The sequence below is a fragment of the Seriola dumerili genome, unplaced genomic scaffold, assembly GCF_002260705.1.
Source record: "Seriola dumerili isolate Sdu_G_001 unplaced genomic scaffold, Sdu_1.0 BDQW01000191.1, whole genome shotgun sequence".
NCBI lineage: Eukaryota > Metazoa > Chordata > Actinopteri > Carangiformes > Carangidae > Seriola > Seriola dumerili.
Window position 1 is genome coordinate 359,534 of NW_019174446.1, and position 22,496 is coordinate 382,029.

The window sequence follows — 22,496 nt, forward strand, 5'->3', positions numbered from 1 at the left end:
TCCACGTCAGGAGGAGGCTGTGGTGGATGGATGAATATGGCACAGGAGAGCGGTGATCGATTCCCATGAGAAACCAGCAGTTTATGTTGTTTCTTTTATACATGAGTGTTCAGCAAAGTTAACCATGTCATTATTATTGTAACCATGACGACAGAGATCGTCTGATGTTGAGGAAGTACTTACTTTAACCAAAATCATGATCTTTTCCTAAACCTAACCAAATAGTTTTAGTGCCTAAACCTCTCGGTACAGTCGTGTGTTTATTATGGTAACCATGACAATAAAAGTCCGTTACGCCTGTCACCTTAGGGGCGCAACACTGACAAACAAGCCAACTCTCCCCGTTATTTCATTTAAATGTCAACTTTCCGGTGTTTGTTGTGAGTTCAGAGTGTGACTGTTCATTCACAGTTACATGACACACGACAGTCACCACATCAGGCTGCTGGATATATATTAGTTAATAATCAAATGAGGCTAACGTCACCTTCCCCTCTCACTGCAGATGTTGCAGTTCCCTGTTTGACCACACTCAGTGTCAGACATTCAACAGCAGTTACGAATTAGAGTGGTGCTGTTTCACACATCGGTCAGAAAACGATAGGAAACAGGAACCACTGCGTTTTTTGAGGACCACAAAGAGGTCAAGATTTGGTGCGACAGGTTCAGCCCCCCAGCCCTGACCCCCTGATGTACCCCACAACTTCAGGAATGTTCATTCTACAATTTATGAAACCTAAAATCAAACACAGCAAGCATAAAAGAATAATACACTAAACAAATAAAATATGAAAGATATTTTCATATTCCGGATTTGTTTACTCTACTGTTTTTGGTGCTTTGGGGGAATTTGACCTGAAGATCCTGCTACGGCCCTGGTTTCATTTTTGATGAATAATTAATCTCTAAGATGAAAACGTGAATGAAATGAAAACATTAAACTGTTAGACTGCATCCAGTGTCTCCTGTTTTTGTGTAATGTGTGAGAATGAAGGTTATGTCTTTTTAAAGCCAGCCAGTGTAAACAAATATGATATACTGATCACCTGGATTGTCATGTTTGACAAAGAAGGAAGTGTTTCTTCTTCTGTTCTTACAGTGATCCATGTAATTACCTTCCTGAAAGGTGAGCAGTCTTTCAACATTCCACCTTGTCTGATCCGCAGGTAAAGACACGTGAGCGTGATGCCCAGACTTGTTAGAATAGAAACATTAGTTTTCATCAGCAGTGTGCTGATTATAAAGTTGTACATACTGAGATCAAAAGCAACATTTCAATGCATTTAGCTCCAAACAATATGGTGTGAATTTTTTATACCAGATTTACAGCAATATTTATGAACTTTGTCATATTTACTTTTCTTCAACAGAAAATATATAAATAATACTAATGTAATGTTTATATTAAATTGAAATGTTAAATCTAAATGTTAGATATTAAATCAAATGTTAAATCTAAATGTAAATGTTGGATCATAAATCTAAATGTTAAATATTAAATTGAATGTTAAATCTAAATGTTGGTAAAACTAAATATTTAAATAAACAGAAGTATTTAAGTCAAACAGAAGTACCACAATAAAAGCTTGATCCAGCACCATCCACTATCAATGCAGACTCTAAGCTCCACTCCATTCAAAAGTTTCCCTCTGTGCACCTGCAGACCCAGACAAGCTGGAGGAGAAGCACTGAATACAGGACAGATACATACAGTTGTAGTGTCAATAGGTTCAAACTGCAGCAGCTCCCCCACATCAAAAAGTACACTAATAACTACAGTGTCAGACCACAAAGTCAGAATCACCAGGAATCGCTGATCGACATCGACTAAGTGTGACACCTGGGGACCGATCACAGCGGCCAGGCAGTGGAAGAACTGACAGACAGGAAACATCTGGTTTGTATTAATGATGCAGAAATACAAGAACAGATGTGAATGCTGGTGAGGAATCTGCTCCAGATGTGACACCAGTGACCAGAGTAAAATAAATATAGCAACGATACAGAGGGAGAAAGCTAACTGGGAAAATGTCCTGGGTGAGTGTGATGAACATCTTCGTCAGATTAGTGACAACATATAAACACAGAGATGATTAACTGTAAAATGAGGCAGGGTGCAGTATCAGCTGCACTAAAAGCACAGGAAGGGAAACACTTGGTGGGATGATAGGTGTAAACAAGCAGTAAAGAGTGGAAACAAAGGAGTCAAACTGATCATGGAGAATATAAACATGGAAATCAAACAGCAGGTCTAGTCCAGGATTATTACAGATATATTGAGAAGAATAGTTGATAATAAACAGCTTTTCATAGACTGTCAAGTTATTTACAGTGTTAGTGTTAGAGTGGGTCTATATTAGAGCCAGCCGTCACCAAAACCTGTATATGAACTACTGTTTACTAATTCAAGGTTAGCTAGTCAGGGGAAAACATAACGCCCATGTGGGTACCAGCACTGTGGAATCCTGGGAAAAGAGGAAGCAGATAAGTTAGTGAAGGAGGCGGTCAGAAGAAATTAGGAAATAATTCAACAGTAGCAGCAGTACTGGGGCGGAGCATCAAAAGGAAGACACTAACATGAAATACAGAATAAAGTAGGAGTGGTGAGGGATGAAGGAACCAACAGAAAGGATTAAGGGCTGGTGACAGCAAACATTAAACATTAAAACAATTTTAACTCAAAAACTGTTCTTATTTTTTAAGAATTAAAAAACCATTGATTTCTTCTTTGTTAATATTTTTATTTAGATCATCCCTATGCTCTAATGTGATCTGTATTAATGACTTCTTTATTTGTGTGTGAGTGTTTTGTCTGTATCAGTGATTTCTCTGTTCTATGCAAGTTGTTAATAAGAAAAAAAGCAAAACCTTACTAAGACACTCTCTGCTGGTTTTTATTTTCATTTGTCACCTGTCTGCAACACAATAAATTATAAACAAATTTAATATATGTACATACATTGAATTTCTATTTATTAAATATATCTACATATAAAATAAAGATATATGTAAAAAAAAAAAAAAACTATTAGAAATTTGAATTGACATATATGTATAGCCTATACAAACATATATGCTATATACAGGCTATATGTATGCTTATAAGACATATGTTACATAAATATATATCCATCCCAAAGCCTTTCAATATATGTTGATATATATACAGCAGGGTCCAAGAGTCTGAGACCACTTTCCCAGAATGTGAAGATAGACATGTTTAAAATTAATGAAAAATGAATAAGAAACACATACAGTATATAAACATATAGATTTTTTGTGTATGTATGTACACATTTAATATTTAAATTTGCATATATAAATTAAATATATATCATTAACATATACAGTCACAACTTGTTATACCACATAAAGATTCATCATAGTTATTTCTAATATATGTACATATACACATTTTAAATGGGTATTTCAATATATGTCAAACACTTATATGTAACTTATATGATATATAAGTAATAATAATATATATCCTTACAGTTATCATATATGGCAACATCACTCTTGATATAGGGACATACATATGTCAAATATTAAATTTCTGTATGGGTGCAGTGGACAATTAGAACCAGAGGGGGGCAGTAATGTGACGCCATGGACGTCAACTGCCGTAAAACCCCCTAGAAGAAGACGAAGAAGAAGAAGCGGACCGTGTGTGCACAGTGTGTGTGTTAGCCTAGCTTAGCGGGATGATCTTTCTAACTTCCAGATAACCTGCAGCCTCACCACCATGACAGACTACGCCGAAGAGCAGAGAAATGAACTGGAGGCGATAGAGTCCATCTACCCGGACTCCTTCACAGGTCTGAACCTCAGCAGGGTGGGGGGCAGGAGGGAGAGGGCAGCTAGCTCCCAGGCTAACAGTTAACTCTACAGAGGAGCTGTAATTCTGCATATACTGAAGAACATATGACACGGACAGGTTCATGAAAGAGGGGCTGCTCCGTTATAAGATATATGTAAATATATGTATCAAGTAGGATCCATCGGCTGAGCCTCAGACTTCAGTAAACTGTAGCCGCACAGTCAGTGAAACATAGTGAGTCATGTGTAGCTGTTCTTGTCCTCAGAGCAGAGCAGTGTCTGTGCTGACAGCTTGGTGAACACGGACTCAGATCCACTATGGAGGACTGAGGCAGACCTGTTCGTGGACTCACTGACTCCTGTGTGTTTTCAGTGCTTTCAGATGAACCCACCAGCTTCACCATCACTGTCACATCAGATGCAGGAGAACATGGGGAAAGTGAGTACACTCACGTCATCCACTGCACACATGGCTGTTAAAACAAACAGTTATGAAGTGTCACTAAGTTCATAGTAATGTCATGGCTCTGATGATGAAGACTGTGATCACATGATCTGTCTGTTTTCTCGCTGCAGCTGTGGAAGCAACACTCAAGTTCACATATGTAGAGAAATACCCAGATGAGGCTCCGCTGTGGGAGATCCACTCCCAGGAGAACCTGGAGGACCAGGACGTGGAGGACATCCTCACCTTACTGCAGCAGCAGGTCTGTCCATTACAGTCTGATTTCCTTAGGCCACGTCCATTCCTGTATCTGTGCTCTGGCTCTGTTCACTGTGCTCTGATGTTTCTGTGTCGTGTGAATCACTTGTCCTGTGTTCACCTCTGAGAAAACAGTCAGAAACCAAAACTGAGAACTGAGTCTTTTTCTTGCTTCATGATGGCGTAGCCTATCTTTACATTAATGTCACAATCAGAAAAACCATATTGATCCCTGCAGGGAAATTCACTTGTTTCAAGTGATCAACACACAGTTCGAAAGAGGACGAAAATAAGTTTAAAAAAAAAAAAAAAAAAAAAAAAAGTAGTAATAATACATACTCAATAAGTGAATAGCTAATAATCATAATATTACTATTAATAATGATAATAATAAACTTAATTTGTATAGCACCTTTGATACAATAAATGTATCAAAAAGTGCTTTACAAGAAAGAAATTACACGCACCAAGTGCTTCAGATGAAAAGACAAAATGAACATAAAAACGTGTTTAAAAACATTGATGTAAAATGAAAAACATGAATGTAAAATGAGATGGAATAATAATAAAAAATAAAAATGTAGAAATAATAAATGAAATAAATAAATAATTAAAATTTTATCCCCAATTTTCCTCTGGCTGTTGCTGGGAACCTTCAATAAACCACCAGTAGATCATCTCAGGGTACTTGGAGGTCTATACTCAATAAGGGAGTTAAAATGTAGCTTGGTAAAATGTTCAAATGTGCAAAAAAATCACGTGTCGAGTGTCCCTTGATTGATGTCCCTGAAGATCATGAAGAAAGCACTGGGGTGTAGAGTGGAGGACATCACACATGGTTGCCAGGTGAGCAGAGGGTTTGTAGTATGAACAGTTCACTGTCTGGGCTGCAGGAACATTTCCCTCCCGTCCGCCTGAACCGCCTGAAAGCTGTCCATGGTAGAGACGTGATCTGGAGGATCTTCCTGTAACCATGTCTCGACCTCATATCCACTAGTTCCACCAGTGATCTCAGGTTGCCCATGACGATAGGAGGAAGATAGGCTCGTCTTCATCAGTCTCTGTTGTCCCAGCTCTCTTCCCCTGCCACCTCCTCCCTCCTCTGCATCCTCTGTGTGTCCTCCTCCAGATTTCTGCAGCAATGTCTGTTGCCCTGGTCGCCACGCCAACCGGCGTCAGCACGATCAGCTGCTCTTATGTAAACAGTGCAACTGAAGTTACTGTTCTGTGGTAGCGAAGCTGAATGAAAACGCATCAGACTACACTCACAAAAAAATTTAATTCCACAATGAAAAAACAGCAGAAGTATCTCTTCTCTCTTTCTCTAAAAAAAAAAAGATAAGTTGGAAAAATGAGGAGATGAGCAGGAGCAGCTGCAACAGGCTGCATGCACGCTTGACACAAGAGGTGGTGGAATACTGTTAGTTCTCTCCCAACATAGCTGGAGAACTAGTATGAAGAAGTCTGGCTCCACTCTGCAGTAAATAAACTCATGGCAGGTCTATCAGGAGGTGACGACATTAGCTAGCTGCTATCTGATGAAAATATACATAATGTTACTAAGCAACCATCTCCTGATCTGACACAATGTACCAGTATTATCATAAGTTCCTACATGTGTGTGTGTGGTCACTGCAGGCAGAAGAAAACCTGGGCATGGTGATGATTTTCACCCTGGTCACAGCTGTTCAGGAGAAACTCAACGAAATTGTGGATTTAATGAAAAACAGACAAGAAGAAGAGAAGAGGCGGAAAGAGAGAGAGGCAGAGGAAGCAGAGAAGGTAAGAGCTGGATAATATATAAAGCTTATTTATGTACTGTGTAAATATGTATACAGTATACATCTGTCTCTCTCAGTTCAAATCAGTTAAATTCACTAAGCTTTATTAGCATGAATGTCAGGTGAACAATGTTGCTAGTGTCAAAGATAAAACAAGTAAAATGAGCAAAAAGTCAATAGTAAAATTAAATAAATAAGTCTGTCTGACTGATCTGATCTGATCTGATCTGATCTATCTATCTATCTATCTATCTATCTATCTATCTATCTATCTATCTATCTATCTATCTATCAGGTGGCGTTCCAGGGCACTGTGGTGACCATTGAAAACTTCCTGGCATGGAAAGCCGAGTTTGAGCTGGACATGGCTGAGCTGAGGAGGAAGAAGCAGAAGGAGGAGGAGCAGGCGGGAAAACCCAAACTCACCGGTACACAAACACTTTACCGTCGAAGCTCACAACCTGCAAAGTTGATGACATCAACATATGAACTGGTGAACATGTGATCTTTTCCTCACCAGGTAAACAGCTGTTTGAAACAGACCACAACCTGGACACGTCAGACATTCAGTTCCTTGAAGACGGTAAAAGAGTGTTTCTGAATCTCAGGCTGTTAATGATGTCGTTTGTCTTTGGGTTAAAAAAATGAAAATAATTGAATCTGTTTCATTTAATTCAATTTAAATGGACAAAAGCATCAACACCTTTAATTCCATAAGTGAAATATAAGCTGGTTGGTGGTCCAGACGATGATGTTATAAGACACTGAAATTGTAGTAAAAGGTTGAAATATCAGCTGATAAATGAATCACATGTATGTTCTTTGGTATGAACATGTCTGAGAGTACAGCGGCAGATCTGAGGAGGTCTTAGTCTGACACACGCACTGCTTTCTTCTTCTGCAGCTGGAAACAACGTTGAAGTGGACGAGTCACTGTTCCAGGACATTGAGGACTTGGACTTGGATGAGGACGACCCAGACTTTGACCCTTTAGAGATGGGCAGTGATGAGGACTGAGGCAGGAGGAGGACTGAGGACTGACAGGACCGTGCTGCTCCTCTCTGGGATGCGATCGTCTGACAGACACACCCAACAGCCGTGTTCGTTTTTTAAAGACTCTTATACAAACCCAACACACCCACATACACACCCACCAGTGTCTGTTTCTATGCCTGACCCATTAAAGTGACCAGATAAATGTCTGACTTGGCTCTGGTGCTGTTTGACCTGCAGGACGTCCCAGTGACAGACTCCTCGTTCGGCCAGAAGAGGGCAGTGTAACATCAAGAATGGCCGCAGGATTCAGATGCTGAAGTTATAGCATAATTACCACAATAAATAATTATACTCACTTACCATTACAAGTACGATTACTACATTTTGTTTAGGTCAGAGAAGTAGTGACAGAAAAATGTTCCATCAAAGTTCATGATTGAAGCTTCTTCATGGAGACTGACTCGTTTATATTGTAGTTTTATTCTTGATGTTCAGGAGGAGGTTTGAACAGTTTGATTTAAAGTTCATCTGCATGTAACCATGTACATCACACTTTATAAACTCATCATGTTATTTGTTTGTAAAGTCTTCATCTGCAAAGCAGCTGGTGATTAAAGCTAAACGTAGGTGTAGTTGCCATTTCTCTTTCAAACAAATCTAAGTCTTACAAAAATCAAAAGGCCACTGATGCACCATGGGAGATGTGGTTTACGCATGCAAAAGAATGTATTGTCCAAACAAAGCCAATGTGTTTTCTTTTTGATTTATTCGTCCAAACGAACAGCAATCCAAGGAACAAAGCGATCATGTTTCCTGCTGCCTCTCCTGCTCTGGTAAAAAAAACAAAAAACATTGGCCCACCCAGGTGCATGCTGGTCCTTAACCAGTCTACCTTACTAAATAACCTCATGTGTCCACTATAGATACAGATACCAATACTAGTTAACCAAACTAACTGATGGAAAGCAAATATACAACAGTTAGTTCCGATCAAGTAATTTGATTGGCCGAGAGTCATTCCCTGAGTGCTGATAGAGTACAACAGCACTGGGACTTTTAACTACATGTATCACTCTGTTTCACAGGTGTTAACCATTAATCAGCATCACATTAACGGTCTTTATCTATCTTAGATTGTAGCAAGCTTTGCAAAGATGAAAATATTTCCAGAAAAAAACATTTGAATTAAATGATGTCTGGTTGAAGGATGAAGGGAAGAAGCCTTGATACTTCAGTGCATGTAACGTGTAGACAAAGTAGCCTGTTGCTGCTTATTAAACTAATATGGCACCTGTAGAACTGTCGTATAAAAGCAATATCACGAGAGGGAGTGGTGAACTGAATATCAGCACGGCTGTGATTCGGTCGTAGGTACTTGGCCGACTAACAAAAGACAATATTATCAAAACAAATTAATTAAAGTAAAACAAACTCAAAACTGATAAATAAATGATAACAAACAACCAACAAACAAACTTGCAAATATCTCCTACAGTAGTGGAGCAGAAAACATGGAAATACTCATGTAAAGTACAAGTAGGGTAGATAGATAGATAGATACTTTATCCCCTAAGGGGAATTCATGTGTCCATTCGCTCATTGTTGATAATAATAAAAACAATTAGTAATAAATAAATAATTATAACTATATTTGTCCACTTCCTGTGGCTGAGGTGTTCTACAGCCTGATGGCAGTGGGAACAAAGGATCTCCTGAACCTCTCTGTTCTGCAGTGAGATGAGACGTTTGCTGCTGTAGCTGCTTCTCTGTCCTGCCAGAATGTTGTGGAGAGGATCGTTGGTATTGTCCAAAATGGCCTCCATCTTACATTTCATGCATCTCTCCACAACAGTCCTGAGTGAGTCCAGACTCCTGCCAAGCACAGACCCAGCCTTTTTGACCAGCTTGTCCAGTCTCTTTGTGTTCATGTCGGACATGCTGCCGCCCCAGCAGACTGCAGCATAAAAGAGTACATGTCTACCACTGACTGATAAAACATGTGCAGCATTTCACTGCAGACGTCAAAGGACCTGAGCCTCCTGAGGAAAAAGATCCGGCTCTGCCCCTTCAGGTAGATGGCGTCTGTCTTCAGGGACCAGTCCAGTTTACTGTTCAGGTCCACACCTAGGTATTTATAAGTGCACACCCACCACCTCATTGTCCTTCCCTGGGATGTTGACTGGCTGAAGGGTGGGCCTAGGGTACAAGCTGAAAAACCAGACATTCATATATAATGACCTGATAAATGCTAATTTATGCATAAATACTCATGATTTCTAATGAATCTAAGTCATCTTTTAGGCTATTAATAAATAGACCTGCATTACCCGGTGTCGTCAGACTACATTCAGAGGTGGTCTGGGCCACATATGAAAGATTTGCATAAATACCAATATTTCGTGTTATGTCGACATTAAGATGCATGTTAACAACTGTAATGCGGCAGGCACATTTTAATTTGTTGACACACAAACACCAGTCTCAGCCAACAGGTTGTTCCTTTCTCATTCAGCAGGGCTGTAGCACAGGGATTACATCAGGCTGAGCTATGACTCCTGCAGTTACCTTTATCATGATGCTGCAATGTTTATCCCATTCAATATATCAGTATCAGCTATTTCCAAATCTGTCTTCTTGTAGTGATACCAGGCCGACCACTAGGTGTCACTGTGCACATTCACACGTTAGATCCATCTCCACTGATGATGCGGTCATGTTTAGGTTCTGAGCAGCGAGCTGCATCTGCATCACTGTGTTACTCCAGAGGAAACAGCAGGTTTCCACCATCCGCTGTTACCTGTGGTTCATAGAGATGTTATTAAAAACATGATGACCGTCAGATCACCACTGTAATCAACAATGTTTAAGAGGGATTTTGTCTGAAATACTCTCAGCTCAGTTCAGCTGGTTCATTAAAGGTCCCTCATTAGTGTTAACGCCTCAGGTTTTGTGTTAACACCAACAAGCTTTACCTGTTACCACTCATTTCAATGTCGTCTAAACACAACAAATCTCTAACATGCTGGTGTGCAAGCAAAAGTGTCCAGGGCCACAATTAAGGACCCTTATCACATCCTCTGTACAAGCAGAACTAGGAACTCACACCAAATCACGTGAGCTGGTTTTGTTCAGTACATCTGAAAATTTTAAAAAGCCCATAGGGGATTTGGTTTGTCTGGAACAAAGAGTTTTTTTCCCATTTCTTTATTTCAAAAAATTACACATAATCAAAAATACAAATAACCACAACAAAAATACATCAAAATACATATGCCTTGAATGAGACAATAATAATAATGATAACATAAAATACATAGTAGTTTATAAAATAAAATAAAATAAAATATGAATAAAATGCCAGAGGTAAAGAAGAATAAATAGAAAGTGACTTAATGAAAACATGTCTTAATACACAGCTCAATTTCCTTGTTGAAAACATGAAAATGAGGTTTCATTTTAGCAAAATTACATTTATGAATGTAAAACTTAAAACTTTGCAAAAATATATAATTCGATTGATTAGAAAATATTTCTTTTCATATTTTGTTTTGATCCTTAAGAAACCAAAAAATACATTTTCCAATAGAAGCTCAAAGCTACAGGACAAACCTTCAGACATCTTGCTACAGTTTACAGGTATGTATACACTCCCAAAACAGACGTTCTACAGTCTCAGTATGACAACCGCAGGAAGTAGAGCTTATGTCAGTATCATTTCTGAATGTAACAGAAAGAGATCTAACTGGGTGACATCGGTGAATGATTTGAAATGAAACCTTGACCTTATTGACCAAAAACATTTTTATTCTTTTTTCCAGCATAAATTGTTTACACAACTTTTCAAAAAAAAGCTTTACTAGGTGAAACAGAAACAATACCACATAGAAAGCTTAAAGCTCACTTTTCAAACTGGTGAGTCAGCTGCATCAGTAGAAGGAACATCGAGAACATAGATACACCAGATGGAACAGGATCAAAGACTATGGCAAACTGTTCAGGAGTTACGGGTGGTTTGTCTGGAACACGCCGAGGACTAGACCCAGTCTGAGTTGTTTTAATTTCTTCTTCCTCCTCTTTTAATTTGGCACAGGAAGTGCATTGCTGCCTCCTGCCGATTAAAAACAACAACACACGTGCTCTTAACAGAAATTATGCGCGTGTTTATTTGCATGTAGAGACACTGTAACCCACTGCCAGGTGTGAACAGCAGCAGTTCCTGATCCAGACCAGGCTCTGAGTCCACATCCCTCTCAGTCTGTTCCCCTGGTGACTTTATTTAAACCCTTTTGGGTGATGACATTTCTCATACGTATCTCATAGAGTCCTTAAACGGTGGTGTCCATGGCAACCAACATCGCACAATGCAAAATTTAACCTTTGATAAAATATAAAGTCTTTAGTCACACATCACTAACGATCAGCTGTGGCAGCAAATGATGATGTGTGTGAAACTGCTGTGCAGGGTTAAGACAGGGTACAGTCACTGGACACACAGATGAAAGACGACACAGTCACAAACCTCTCAGTGCATCAGTGTTTATTGTCTTTACACAAACAGTCATATAAGAAGTGAATAAAATACAGTGTAATATTGAAAATATATAATTTACATCTGGTAACATGATGGTTGAACATAAGTTAACAGGACTAAACATCAGTGTTGGAAGTCAGTGTTCGACAGTGTTGTTCTTCCATAAGCCAGCTCTGTCCTCCTCTAATGATTCCCACATTGTACTGTCACACACAGTATGTTCACTTTAATGTAATCTTCATAAAATATCATTAATATTGTTCAACATACATGAATATACAGTGTTAATGAATATGTCCCCGGAGTTACTGAGTTAACAAGTTGTCTGTGGCAGTTTCAAGTCGCTGTGAAGTCCAGAGTCACAGGTTTAATATTTAAGTCTTGGTAAAAATACTGAGTGAGTTTCTGTATGCACACTGTGTCTTTCATGTAAACGTGTGTATGTGTGTGTGTGTGTGTGTGTGTGTGTGTGTGAGTGTGTCCTTTGTCTGCAGCTCTGCAGCATGAGCAGCCCAAACCTCAGCTGATTCAAACTGTATCTGTTGGCATGGAAACAAAGAGTCAAGGATTTGTCAGTCTGAGTCAAGAGGCTGAAGAACAAATGACGTCACGAGTCGTTGGTGTTGAGGTCAAAGTCCAGTCGTTGGTCTTTTTTGATGTTGTCAAGTCTGAAGTCAGTCTTCAGGTTCCCGACTCGAGTTGGATTCAGAGTCCAAGTCGTGCGACTCGAGTCCAGTCCTGCAGTTCAGACCACATGACTCTGTCACTGAACACAAACAGTGAGTGTGGTTCCGACATGTATTCATCATTTTCAGGTTTAAACTGTGATTTCTGTGACCATCAATACAGACTCTATTATATATTTAGCAGCCAGAGAAGTCATTCCATAGAACATGTTTACTATGAATGAGATCAGTTCTACTTCACAGGTGAGGCCTTTCACTATAGTAACAAACTAAACATGCATAGAGCTTAACAGTGAACAGAGATGTTCATTTACTGCTGCCACAGTAACTGCTCCATGTGCAGAACCAAGCAACAACAATGTAAATGTGACAACAGTTAAACAGAGCTGACCCCATCAGCTGTATCTGTTCTCTGCACATCAACTCTGACACTTCTTACATGAGCACAAAACAAGGCTTTCTACATCACAACATACCTACTGCATGACCATGAGAATATTGATTCTACTTTGTCAAAAATAAGTTTTTGCATAGATTTTAAAATGTCTAAAATGAATGGAAACCACTTGCTGCCCGGAATGAAGAGAGAGACTCTGTATGGCTGAAGGAGGAAGAGGAGAAGCAGATAGTTTTTTTTCTGTATAGCACAGAGTTCATGAAGCTGCAACTGTGACTGTGTTCTTCTTTTTGTGTTGTCAGTCATGAGACGAACAAGGGATCACTCCATGTCCCTGATGTCCCAGATAAACGACAGAGGAAAGTCCTTCATCTCTTTGTGGAAGACCTTGTCGAACTTCTCGTTCTGGGCCACAGTGAAGTGGTTCTTCCAGTCCCCGATGGTCCCTGATACAGAACATGGAGGGAGAAGGAGAAGGTTGTAGTCATGAATAAACAGGTTACTGTTCTTCAACCTGTCCTACAGTCATAACCCTGGTCTCCTTTGAAAGGTGACTTTAAGTTTTACAACCAAACGGTCAGAATGAGTAGATACTGAAGCACAGTGGTGCTGATCTTACTAGACTCTGGGGGGGTCTCACATGCAGACTATTAGCAGACGCAAGAATTTACAGATGTCCCCTAAACGCCTCACATGCAGGCAATGGGTAGACACTGGCTATAGCACACATCATCAGGGGCCCCTCAGCAGTGCTCTGTATAGTGTCTTAATGGAAGGTTTAAGGGGGTTTATAGCTGTCACTGTAAAATGTGCCAATATGAGGAGCCATCAGGGGGCCCTTTTTCCCCTAGGGGCCCCAAGCATTTGCCTGGTTTGCCTCTCCTGACAGTGCACCTCTGCTGAACCAGAGTTACAGAGGTAGCTTTTTTGCCTTGCCTATTTGTTTGGGAATATAATGGCTTGCAATTAAACCCTCTGTGTGGAAAACACTTCCTGTATGTAGGAGTATTTGTGTTTTCCTCACACAACAACACAACAAACCACCGAACACTCAAAAGTGTTACAGCTGCAATACTGTTGAAAACTCAGCACCAGAGTCATTGCTGAGTGGTGTGTGGGTGGTGCAGTAGGTGGTGGAGGGGGTCAGAGACCTGAGGTTTGATTCACAGGAGCAGTACATCCAGTTCACTCATATGTTCCAACAAACAGCTGTCTCACTGTGTATGTGTAGGCTGCGGTCGAAAAGTCTAAATAATCTCCTCTGTAACCACCTCTCCTCCACCTCGATGGAAAACGTCCTGAGGTCAAGGAGAGCTGTGAAGGAGAATTCATAAAGACTTAGGAAAAACCTGACTGCACTTACTCTAGGATTTTTTATTTAAACTAACTTTATTTATAACACTTGGACGATAAATCCCCCTTTCCTAACCACTAACACAAAACAAACAGGATTGAAATGTTTAAAAACAAGATAAATGAAAGAAATATACAAAAGTTGAGCCATTAAAATAATAATTAAATAGAAATGAGGAACTGAGCAAGAGACCAGAATAAATTATATTCAGACAAGTTTATATTTTACTGGCATAGGAGCTTTTGATATTTCTATACATTTCTTAAGTAGAGAAAATTTATTTTTAGTTCATTTCACAATGGGAGGAGATTTAGTGAAACAACATTTATGTATAAGCTGTAGTATTTTGATATGATGATTTGTAACTATAAATACAATCTGCTTGTTCTTCATGATGACTAACTAATAACTGGATTTAAAGAGAATACATTTATATATATGGATCTGGGCTTCAGTCGATCAGACAGAGATCTCCATCAGTTCTGGATCGTGTCACAAACATAAAACAGCTGCCCTGATGTTTCTACATTAATGTGTCTCTGCTGTGGTCAAACTGCAACAGTGCATCACTTTAAATGTTGCTGCAGCAAGGAATTGTACGACGGCATTTTCTCCTTCCATTTCATAAAGGAAGGTCCAGTGTTTCCTAGTCTAAAGGAGATAAGATAGGAAGCACTGAAGCTCCTTTCCTCATCATGTAGAGAAGTGGAGCAGCTCTGATCATGATGCTGCTCAGATAAAGACTGGAAAAGACTTTTCGACCGCAGCCTAACAATCAGTTGTGTTTTCAGTTGTGATACTAGTGACTCCTAGTGGTCGCTCAAGGTGCGTGCGGAGTGGGACTGGGTGGAAACGCATGAACCTCTCACACATCACACCTTCCCAGTGAAGCCCAGCACTGAAAGCCTGGTGAGTTCTTATGGATTTGGTTGGTTTGGGTTGCCATGCATAACCAAACCGTCTTTTATATTACCAATGGCTCACACTGTATGTGAAAGGTATCACTCATAGTGATGAACCCACAGAGAATTATCACACATCCACTTCACTAACTGATTGTTACATATAGAGTCTCAAGATGTATGGTGTCCAGCGGGTCCCAGCACTCTAATGAAGCCTCCTACAAAACACTCACATTAGATAGAATTTGGAGGGGAGAGGTCCCCGAACTTGTACATGACTTTAACTGAAGCACATGAGGAGCGATATTAAGCCTCCAGGAATCCTGACCATCAGCAGATTCATTATAATTCTGTGCCATTTTTGGCAGAGTGTTGCCAGAACCTGCAACCGGTTTTGTTGCTGAATGACATTTCCTCACCTAATGTCCCTGAATGTCAGAAACGTGAAGTACTTGCAGGTTTAACAGCTGCTAAGAAAATGCTTGTAATGAGTTAGAATCCCCCCCACACACTCTGACCATAACACAGTGGGTTTTTACTTTTCTTGACATTATTTATATGGAGTTCTCAACGGCTTGTAGAAATGGGGCTAAAGAGGCGAACGTGAATATGTGGCTCTCAGCAGCTGCTGCAATGAAAGGACTTTTGTGATTTCTGTATTTCTTATGATCTCTTGTCTGCTACATACTTGACCCACATCCAATCCATCATCCTTGGCCATCTAATAGATCCATATAATGTGTTCCACGGGTCAGAGGGAGGGTTTTTTTTCTCCCTATCTATCTTATTATATTCGTTTTTTTTGTTTGTTTTGTGGATGGGGTGGTTATAATGTTCCACTTTGTTCACTGGCCTCTACATCATTATGTGTATGCCCTTATTTGGTAAAATGGAAAATAAAAACATTTGACAGCAAAAAAAAAAGAACTTTATAGCAAAAGCTGCCTGAGAGTGACCGCTGGACTCAGATTCATCATGCGGATACAAACCTGACTCCAAGTGAATGATCATGTTGCTCTGTGTCTGCTGCATGTGTGAACAGGTAACCGTCTGCTGACAGGTTTGTATCATATCTTTAAGACGATAATGTGTCAGTGTTGTGTCTACAGCTTGTTTCTGCTGCCCTCAAGTGGCCAAAAGTGGGTTACTGCAGATTTACAGCCTCTGCGTGTAGCATCAGACTCTGGTGTTCAAAGGTTCAGTATGTGGTGGTGACATTTTTTAAAAATTAAAAACCATCAGAATAATTCTACACACAACAGTTTAAACATAAGCTCAGCAAAGCTCTAAGATTGAGTCTCACCCCGGCTGTTCAGTCTGCCTCTTGCTACACACCTTATATGAAGAGGCTGTGTTATCAGACCAAATGTTTCCAAAGCTGTTTACAGTGTTAGGATCTAATATCAGTATATAGTTGTTTAACATATTTAATAATTTAATTAATTAATTCTGTGGGTTGACAATTGAACCTCTTGGGTATATTTACAGTCAGGTAGAGGTTGACTTCCTATTTGCACCTGAAGCAGTAAAGACTCTTACCTTTCCTCATGAACCTGCCCTGGTGATGGTTGAGCAAATCACCTGGCACCTGCTCGTAGTTGGCCTGAGGGATCTTCTTCATGTTCTTGAAGGTGCTGTGTTTCACCACGTTGGCCAGCTGCTCGTCAGTCAGCTCTTTCCCCAGGAACGAGGAGATCCTCTCCACTGCAGACTGCAGGTCCTGAGCAACAACACAGTACCATGGACGATCTATTTCTAAGGCACACTGATGCTACAACAGACGATATGACCGGACGTGGTGAGACGGAGATGATTTGAGTCATACCTGGATCATTTCTTCATACGTGATGAACAACATGTTCATATCATCCTTGTGAGAGAACCAGGTCTTAACGTGATCAAACCAGCTGCACCCAAACACTGCAATGAACAGAGCACAATGTCAGTGCCACACGTCAGACACTCATCATGAAAACGTATTATTCTGTGAAAGACAGCTGCTCTCACCGTCTCCTCTCATGAACTTCTCAAAGAACTCGTCGAAATCCTTCGGCGTCTCCAACATGTTTGCGAGTTTATGGAAGTAGAAGTAAGACACAAGGACATCTTTGGGATTTCTTGCCACATAGATCACCTAAAGAAAGGAGGTCAAACCTGGACATCAACGGAGTACAACTGTATCCTGTTCACTGGGGACTAACTGACTCTTATAACTGCCTTGCTGGATTTAAGCAACATTATCAGTGTATCGGCCTATAACTGTGTGTTCGTGCCACAACCCTGTTGGGGCCCGAAATTGGCCTCTCAGTGTTAATGAGATGATTTGGGCGTGTACCATTTCCTGCAGCTACAGGGCAGGAAGTCACAAGACCAATTACAACAAACATGAGGGGAACACAGGATAAAGAGAGAGCAACACAACAAAGTGAACCCACTGAACATCAGGGGGTTTGTGTTGTTGCTGGAGCAGCAGGGTCTTAGAACAGCAGTCGCAGCCCAACACTGTGATCCAGAACAAGCAGCAACCGCTGAGGAGGTTTCCGTGTAGTATACTGTTGATGTTAACGAAGCCCAGAGGACGAATCAGAGCCTCCATTGGGACAAAATTTCCACTCTGCATGAGGTTGGGTATCGTTCTCAAGGCTGACACAACACATTCTGTGTATTGTACTTAAAAAACAATCAGTGACTTATTTTGGGAAAGAAGCTGTTTCAGGTGTTGCTTCACCTGTGTGGTCACTGTGAAGGATGTAGTCTGAGCTGATGTTAAACTGTCTTACTTCATACACAGAGATGTTTCTGTTGTTTAGCCTGCCCTCATAATTAGTGTACATTCAGGCAGTTCATTTTTTCCTTTTAAAACAAAAACAAAAAACGAAAAAAAAACCCCCACTGTATTTCTGTAACTTTCGTTTTGAACCAAAAATGTAAAAACCTTTTTCTTGTCAGAATTAAAAAATGGAAAAACAACAACGTCCCATTGGAAGAAACAGTCCAATTCTGTTTTTGCATATTCCTTTTTTTTTAGTAGTAAAGGTAAATATTTCAAAATAAAAGCTAAGAGGGTAGCGTTGGTATGCTATAAACGTAAAATTATGCCAGAACAAACAGACAGATTGTTTGTCAGAGAAGAAGCCATCACACTGTGGGGTTCAATCCAGAATATCTATGAATTTGAATTTTTTTCTTTGAGGTCTGGTCCTTTTTGGTTGCATTAATTATTCATCCTATCTATACTGGCTGTAGAACGATTTCTAAACAATTTCAAAGTAAGTGATGGGGACATGGTTCAGCTGAAACTAATATGAGTTTTCATATCTTCCACAGTTATTAACTATCCCTCCACAGTCAGTGGAAACAGAAAGAGAACATTTGGTTCTAAACAGAGGAAGTTGGGGAGATGCTGGTTTGATGCGGACTGCTGGACTTTCATGTGAACTCAGATGGAACAGGGACTGTACATTCTGATCTAGCTTGTGAGTATATGAGTGTTGTTCTTAGGCAAACTTAAAAAGATATGAATTTGTCCTTTAATATGTGACACATATTGTGAAGACAGGAAGTTGACCAACTGATGGAAGACCAGCGATAAACTGTCTGCCTCAAAGAGAAAAGCATGAAGGACATTAGTGATACAGCTTAATGAGATTTCTGTTGGCAGCACTCTAAGTCGCCTATTTAGTCTTTATAATCAGTAATAAAGATGTGATAACTTAGTTTTTAATGCAGCTGTAATCTGATCTAAGTGTTACTGTGTGATGATGAACAACAATATAGTAAAACACAGCTGGAACCATATAAAATATGAAGAACAAAAACTAAATATTGATAAACATTCAAAGGTCCCATATAGTATAAAGGTAGATGTCCATGTGTTGTTTGATTATAAATCTGTATTGCCTATATTCAGAAACTAAGCCTTAAAACCAGCCGTTAGGACTTCTGGAACTTTGTGATGTCACAACAAAGCAGTCACCGCTCTCAGTCATGCCCCAAGCCCCGCCCACCTGGACCCACCCTGCAACCTTGCAGGATTTGGTTTCTCTGAGTGTTTTCCTGAAATCTGCTTTATTTTTATCTGATCACTCAGAAAACAGAGGCTCAGAGCCTCCTCTCTTCTGATTGGTTCACCACCCTGTTGTTACTAGAGCTCCAGAGAGAAGATGAGAGAAGATGAGAGGAAATGTAAAACCACACTGAGATGGTTTTTGGTTCTTAAAACTACAAATATATCTTCTAATGGATCAACGCTTCAAATAAAACACAGGAGAAAAGGAGAATATGGAGCTTTAAAATACCCTTATATCTGCTTTCAACTGCATGAGTATATGTTTATATACTGCTCATGAATGCTAAATAGAGGAACCTAAAGTAAAATCTTTAGGTTTAGGTGTAGGTGAGATACAGTTGTTTAAAGAGCTGACCTTGCCCCTCTGGCTCAGAGCAGGAGGCATGAACTGGTGCTGCAGGTGGGTGACCCTCAGTCTGGGTGACGGGGCCGTGATGAACGCCTGTCTGTTGCCGTTCACTTCGATCCAGGGGATGAGATCTGCGTTGGAGAACTTATTGAGCTTGCTGATGGCCGTCACATCTCCTTTCATCTCCAGGAGCAGCAGGATCTGCTGCATCCAGATGGTCCCTGTCAGACAGAGCAGACAGGCCTCATTTCCATCCCCCAGACTCTGTGTGTACAATGGCAGCAATTAGGTCAGCCTGGTGTATGAGCACACCTCTCCTCTCCGCTCTGAGGACCTTTGTCCTGATTTCTCTTGGAGTGTTTTCACAATACTCACTTGTCTAGCTGATGGTTTGATACCCTGCTCTCTGCTGAAATCAATTTGTTACACACAAAATAGCAGGACATTCATCTGGAAATGCTGTACATACTAATCAGCCTTGTTCCTTCCTCTATGCTGAGAGCGCCACAAACCGCACTGACCTTTAGTGCACTCCCACTGCGTGACACTGGACACAACAGTGTATGTGATGGAGCCTGCAGCAAAGCCTGGTGCCTCCTCTGTGTGTGTGCAACACGAGTCTTCCATCTCTATGTTCCTCTCACCTGATTTCGGGTATGTGACGACAAACACGTCAGAGTCTCTGATCTCCAGGTTGTAAATCTGGTCCACATCCTCCGGATCATGAGTCCCGCTGATCAGCTTGAAGCCTTTGTGCGGCACCAGTTCGTGGTTGTGAGTCTTGGCATCATTTAAATCCATGATAACTGAAGCACAACAGAAGCACAGGTGTGTTTTCTTTACCTGTCTCTTCTCTAGTGAAAGCACAGCAGCACTTTGTTAATACAGCTTAACTGATTCCTGTGTTTACATTGGTCTCAGTTCATCTACAGTCACCAGCAGAAACACTAACACTAACTAATCACTAACGTGTCTTGAGTTTCAGTCAACTGACTTTCCCAGTTTCAACAGCAGAAATAAAGTCACACTGTAGAGCGCGCACACAACTAGTCTGTCCGCGTGCCTCTATCAACATGTTTCCTACCTGCTCTGTTCGCTCCTCTGTCCGACTGGAGGAACCACGTCCAGTGTGTCTGATATGATCTCACTGCCACCAGCAGGAAACACCTTATATGAACCCAGATCAGTGCCAGAGCTGCGGAGGCCGGAGGTCCCTCCTCTTTTCCTCTTCTCAACGCTGGAGATGCGCGTGGAACGCGCGTTTTTACGCACTGTCAAGAAAAGCAGCTCCGAGTCCAACGCGCCCTCAGCAAACAGAGTGATGACGGAGGAGAGGAGGAAAGGAAGGAAGGAAGGAAGGAAGGAAGGAAGGAAGGAAGGAAGGAAGGAAGGAAGGAGGTCACTCAGTCAGCGGCGCAGTGGGTCAAGTGATTAGCGCGGGAGATGAAGTGACTGTAGCGCTGTCCCAGCTGAGACCGCCACAGGGAACCGATACAGGAAAAAGCTCAAACTGCTTATGCAACATCAAAACCAAAACAAGGTTCTGATGTTGCATAAGCAGCACTTTAGAGAGAAGTATGCAGAACATACACACACTCACCAGAACAAACAGTCCAGAGGCTGAACCCCTGAACCGGTTCACCTCACATGAACCACAGAGCCTCAAACTGTCCGCACTCTGCTTTGGTCCTGGACTGTTGATCCAGCACTGAGACTGTGTCACTGTTAGCATCGTTAAAAATCCACTGGGGGTTTGGTAAGAAAACTGATGAATTTTAGCCTCTGCTCAAATAACCCGGATTTTATATTTCCCATAATGCATTAATGTCTGATACATCTGTCAGACTCCACACCCCCCAGTTTAATCAGGCTGTTATCAATTTGTCCAAGCTGAATTAATCCCAATGACATCACTAAGACATCATCAGGGTCATTTTCTCAGACTTCACGGATGACATCATAGCCCTGTTTTCATTGGTTGAAAATGAATAAATTGGTGGACTGTCCCTTTAATTGCAGTTGATGTAATTAATGATTCTTTTTTTAATTACACACTGAATCTGTCCAAACAGTTCAACACAGTCACCAAATACAAAAGCATTAGTGTTTCACCGGCCCCACGTCAGTCGAGGCTCATCTGGCAGCAGGATCAGCTTTCGCACATCTGGACCGTGGGACTGTGAGGGGGCAACAGTTTATGTCAAGACCGCGTACAGGTTCTGGACTGGACTGCAGGTCCACAAACCTCCCACAGTGTTTGAAAACCGTTTGTTCTGTTCACATCTACAGCTGTGACCTCACACCGTCCGTTGCCTGACTGTCGGTAAAAACGTGTCAGTCGTCCTGTGTTAATTAACTTATTCAAAATCCACTTTCTAGTTTCTTCTGCATCTTTTAACAGCAACTAACAATCTTCAGAGGCAAATGATGACGAGGCAAATGATGACAATGGTGATGAAACCAGACTGTTTTTGTCTTTTTTTAAAAGGTGATGAGCAAACTTTCATGTTTCCATTCACGAGGTTAATAATATAGAAATAGTCATTAAACGCAGCCCTGATCATCATGATGCAGGTTGTGTCAGAGGCTGAGTGACTGAGCAGTTGCCTGATACAACTTCCATGACGTGTAGTCTCACCTCAGGCTCACTGTAGTTGAGCTTGACGAACAGACACACTCATTAAACATGTGATAAGTGCAGTGAAAGAGCTCCTCTGCTCGGGCAGCCTCAAGGTTCCTGTTTTATTTTAGAAAACATGTCGTAACTCTTCATGAAGCACAGCAGGAGGCCCCTTCACTTACAGCCACTCATCACACTGTGGTTACACACACATGACCTCTGTTCAACCTGTCATGTGACTCCTACAGCTGACAGAGCCTGAGTGATGATGTAGCTGTGCACAGGA

The 22,496-nt window shown here is 40.8% G+C and overlaps 2 protein-coding genes across 3 annotated transcripts; one reads left to right on the plus strand and one right to left on the minus strand.

Annotated features, from left to right (window-relative positions):
- Positions 1–3,629: 3,629 nt before the first annotated feature.
- Positions 3,630–7,934, plus strand: rwdd1 (RWD domain containing 1). Its single transcript, XM_022753311.1, has 7 exons — positions 3,630–3,821; positions 4,196–4,261; positions 4,399–4,529; positions 6,164–6,307; positions 6,602–6,734; positions 6,827–6,889; positions 7,211–7,934. The coding sequence occupies exons 1-7, from the start codon at positions 3,749–3,751 to the stop codon at positions 7,321–7,323; spliced, it is 723 nt and encodes a 240-aa protein (XP_022609032.1). The 5' UTR covers positions 3,630–3,748; the 3' UTR covers positions 7,324–7,934.
- Positions 7,935–11,822: 3,888 nt separating this feature from the next.
- Positions 11,823–20,827, minus strand: LOC111227905 (amine sulfotransferase-like). 2 transcript variants are annotated; one of them, XM_022753650.1, is made up of 7 exons: positions 20,675–20,827; positions 20,235–20,396; positions 19,597–19,811; positions 17,180–17,306; positions 16,998–17,092; positions 16,712–16,892; positions 11,823–13,362 (listed from the first exon to the last, which is right to left on the minus strand). In XM_022753650.1, the coding sequence occupies exons 2-7, from the start codon at positions 20,389–20,391 to the stop codon at positions 13,238–13,240; spliced, it is 900 nt and encodes a 299-aa protein (XP_022609371.1). In that variant the 5' UTR covers positions 20,392–20,396; positions 20,675–20,827; the 3' UTR covers positions 11,823–13,237. The 2 variants fall into 2 exon arrangements, with proteins under 2 accessions (XP_022609371.1, XP_022609372.1); XM_022753651.1 differs by lacking the exon at positions 20,675–20,827 and having other exon boundaries at positions 19,597–19,854; positions 20,235–20,393.
- Positions 20,828–22,496: the final 1,669 nt, after the last annotated feature.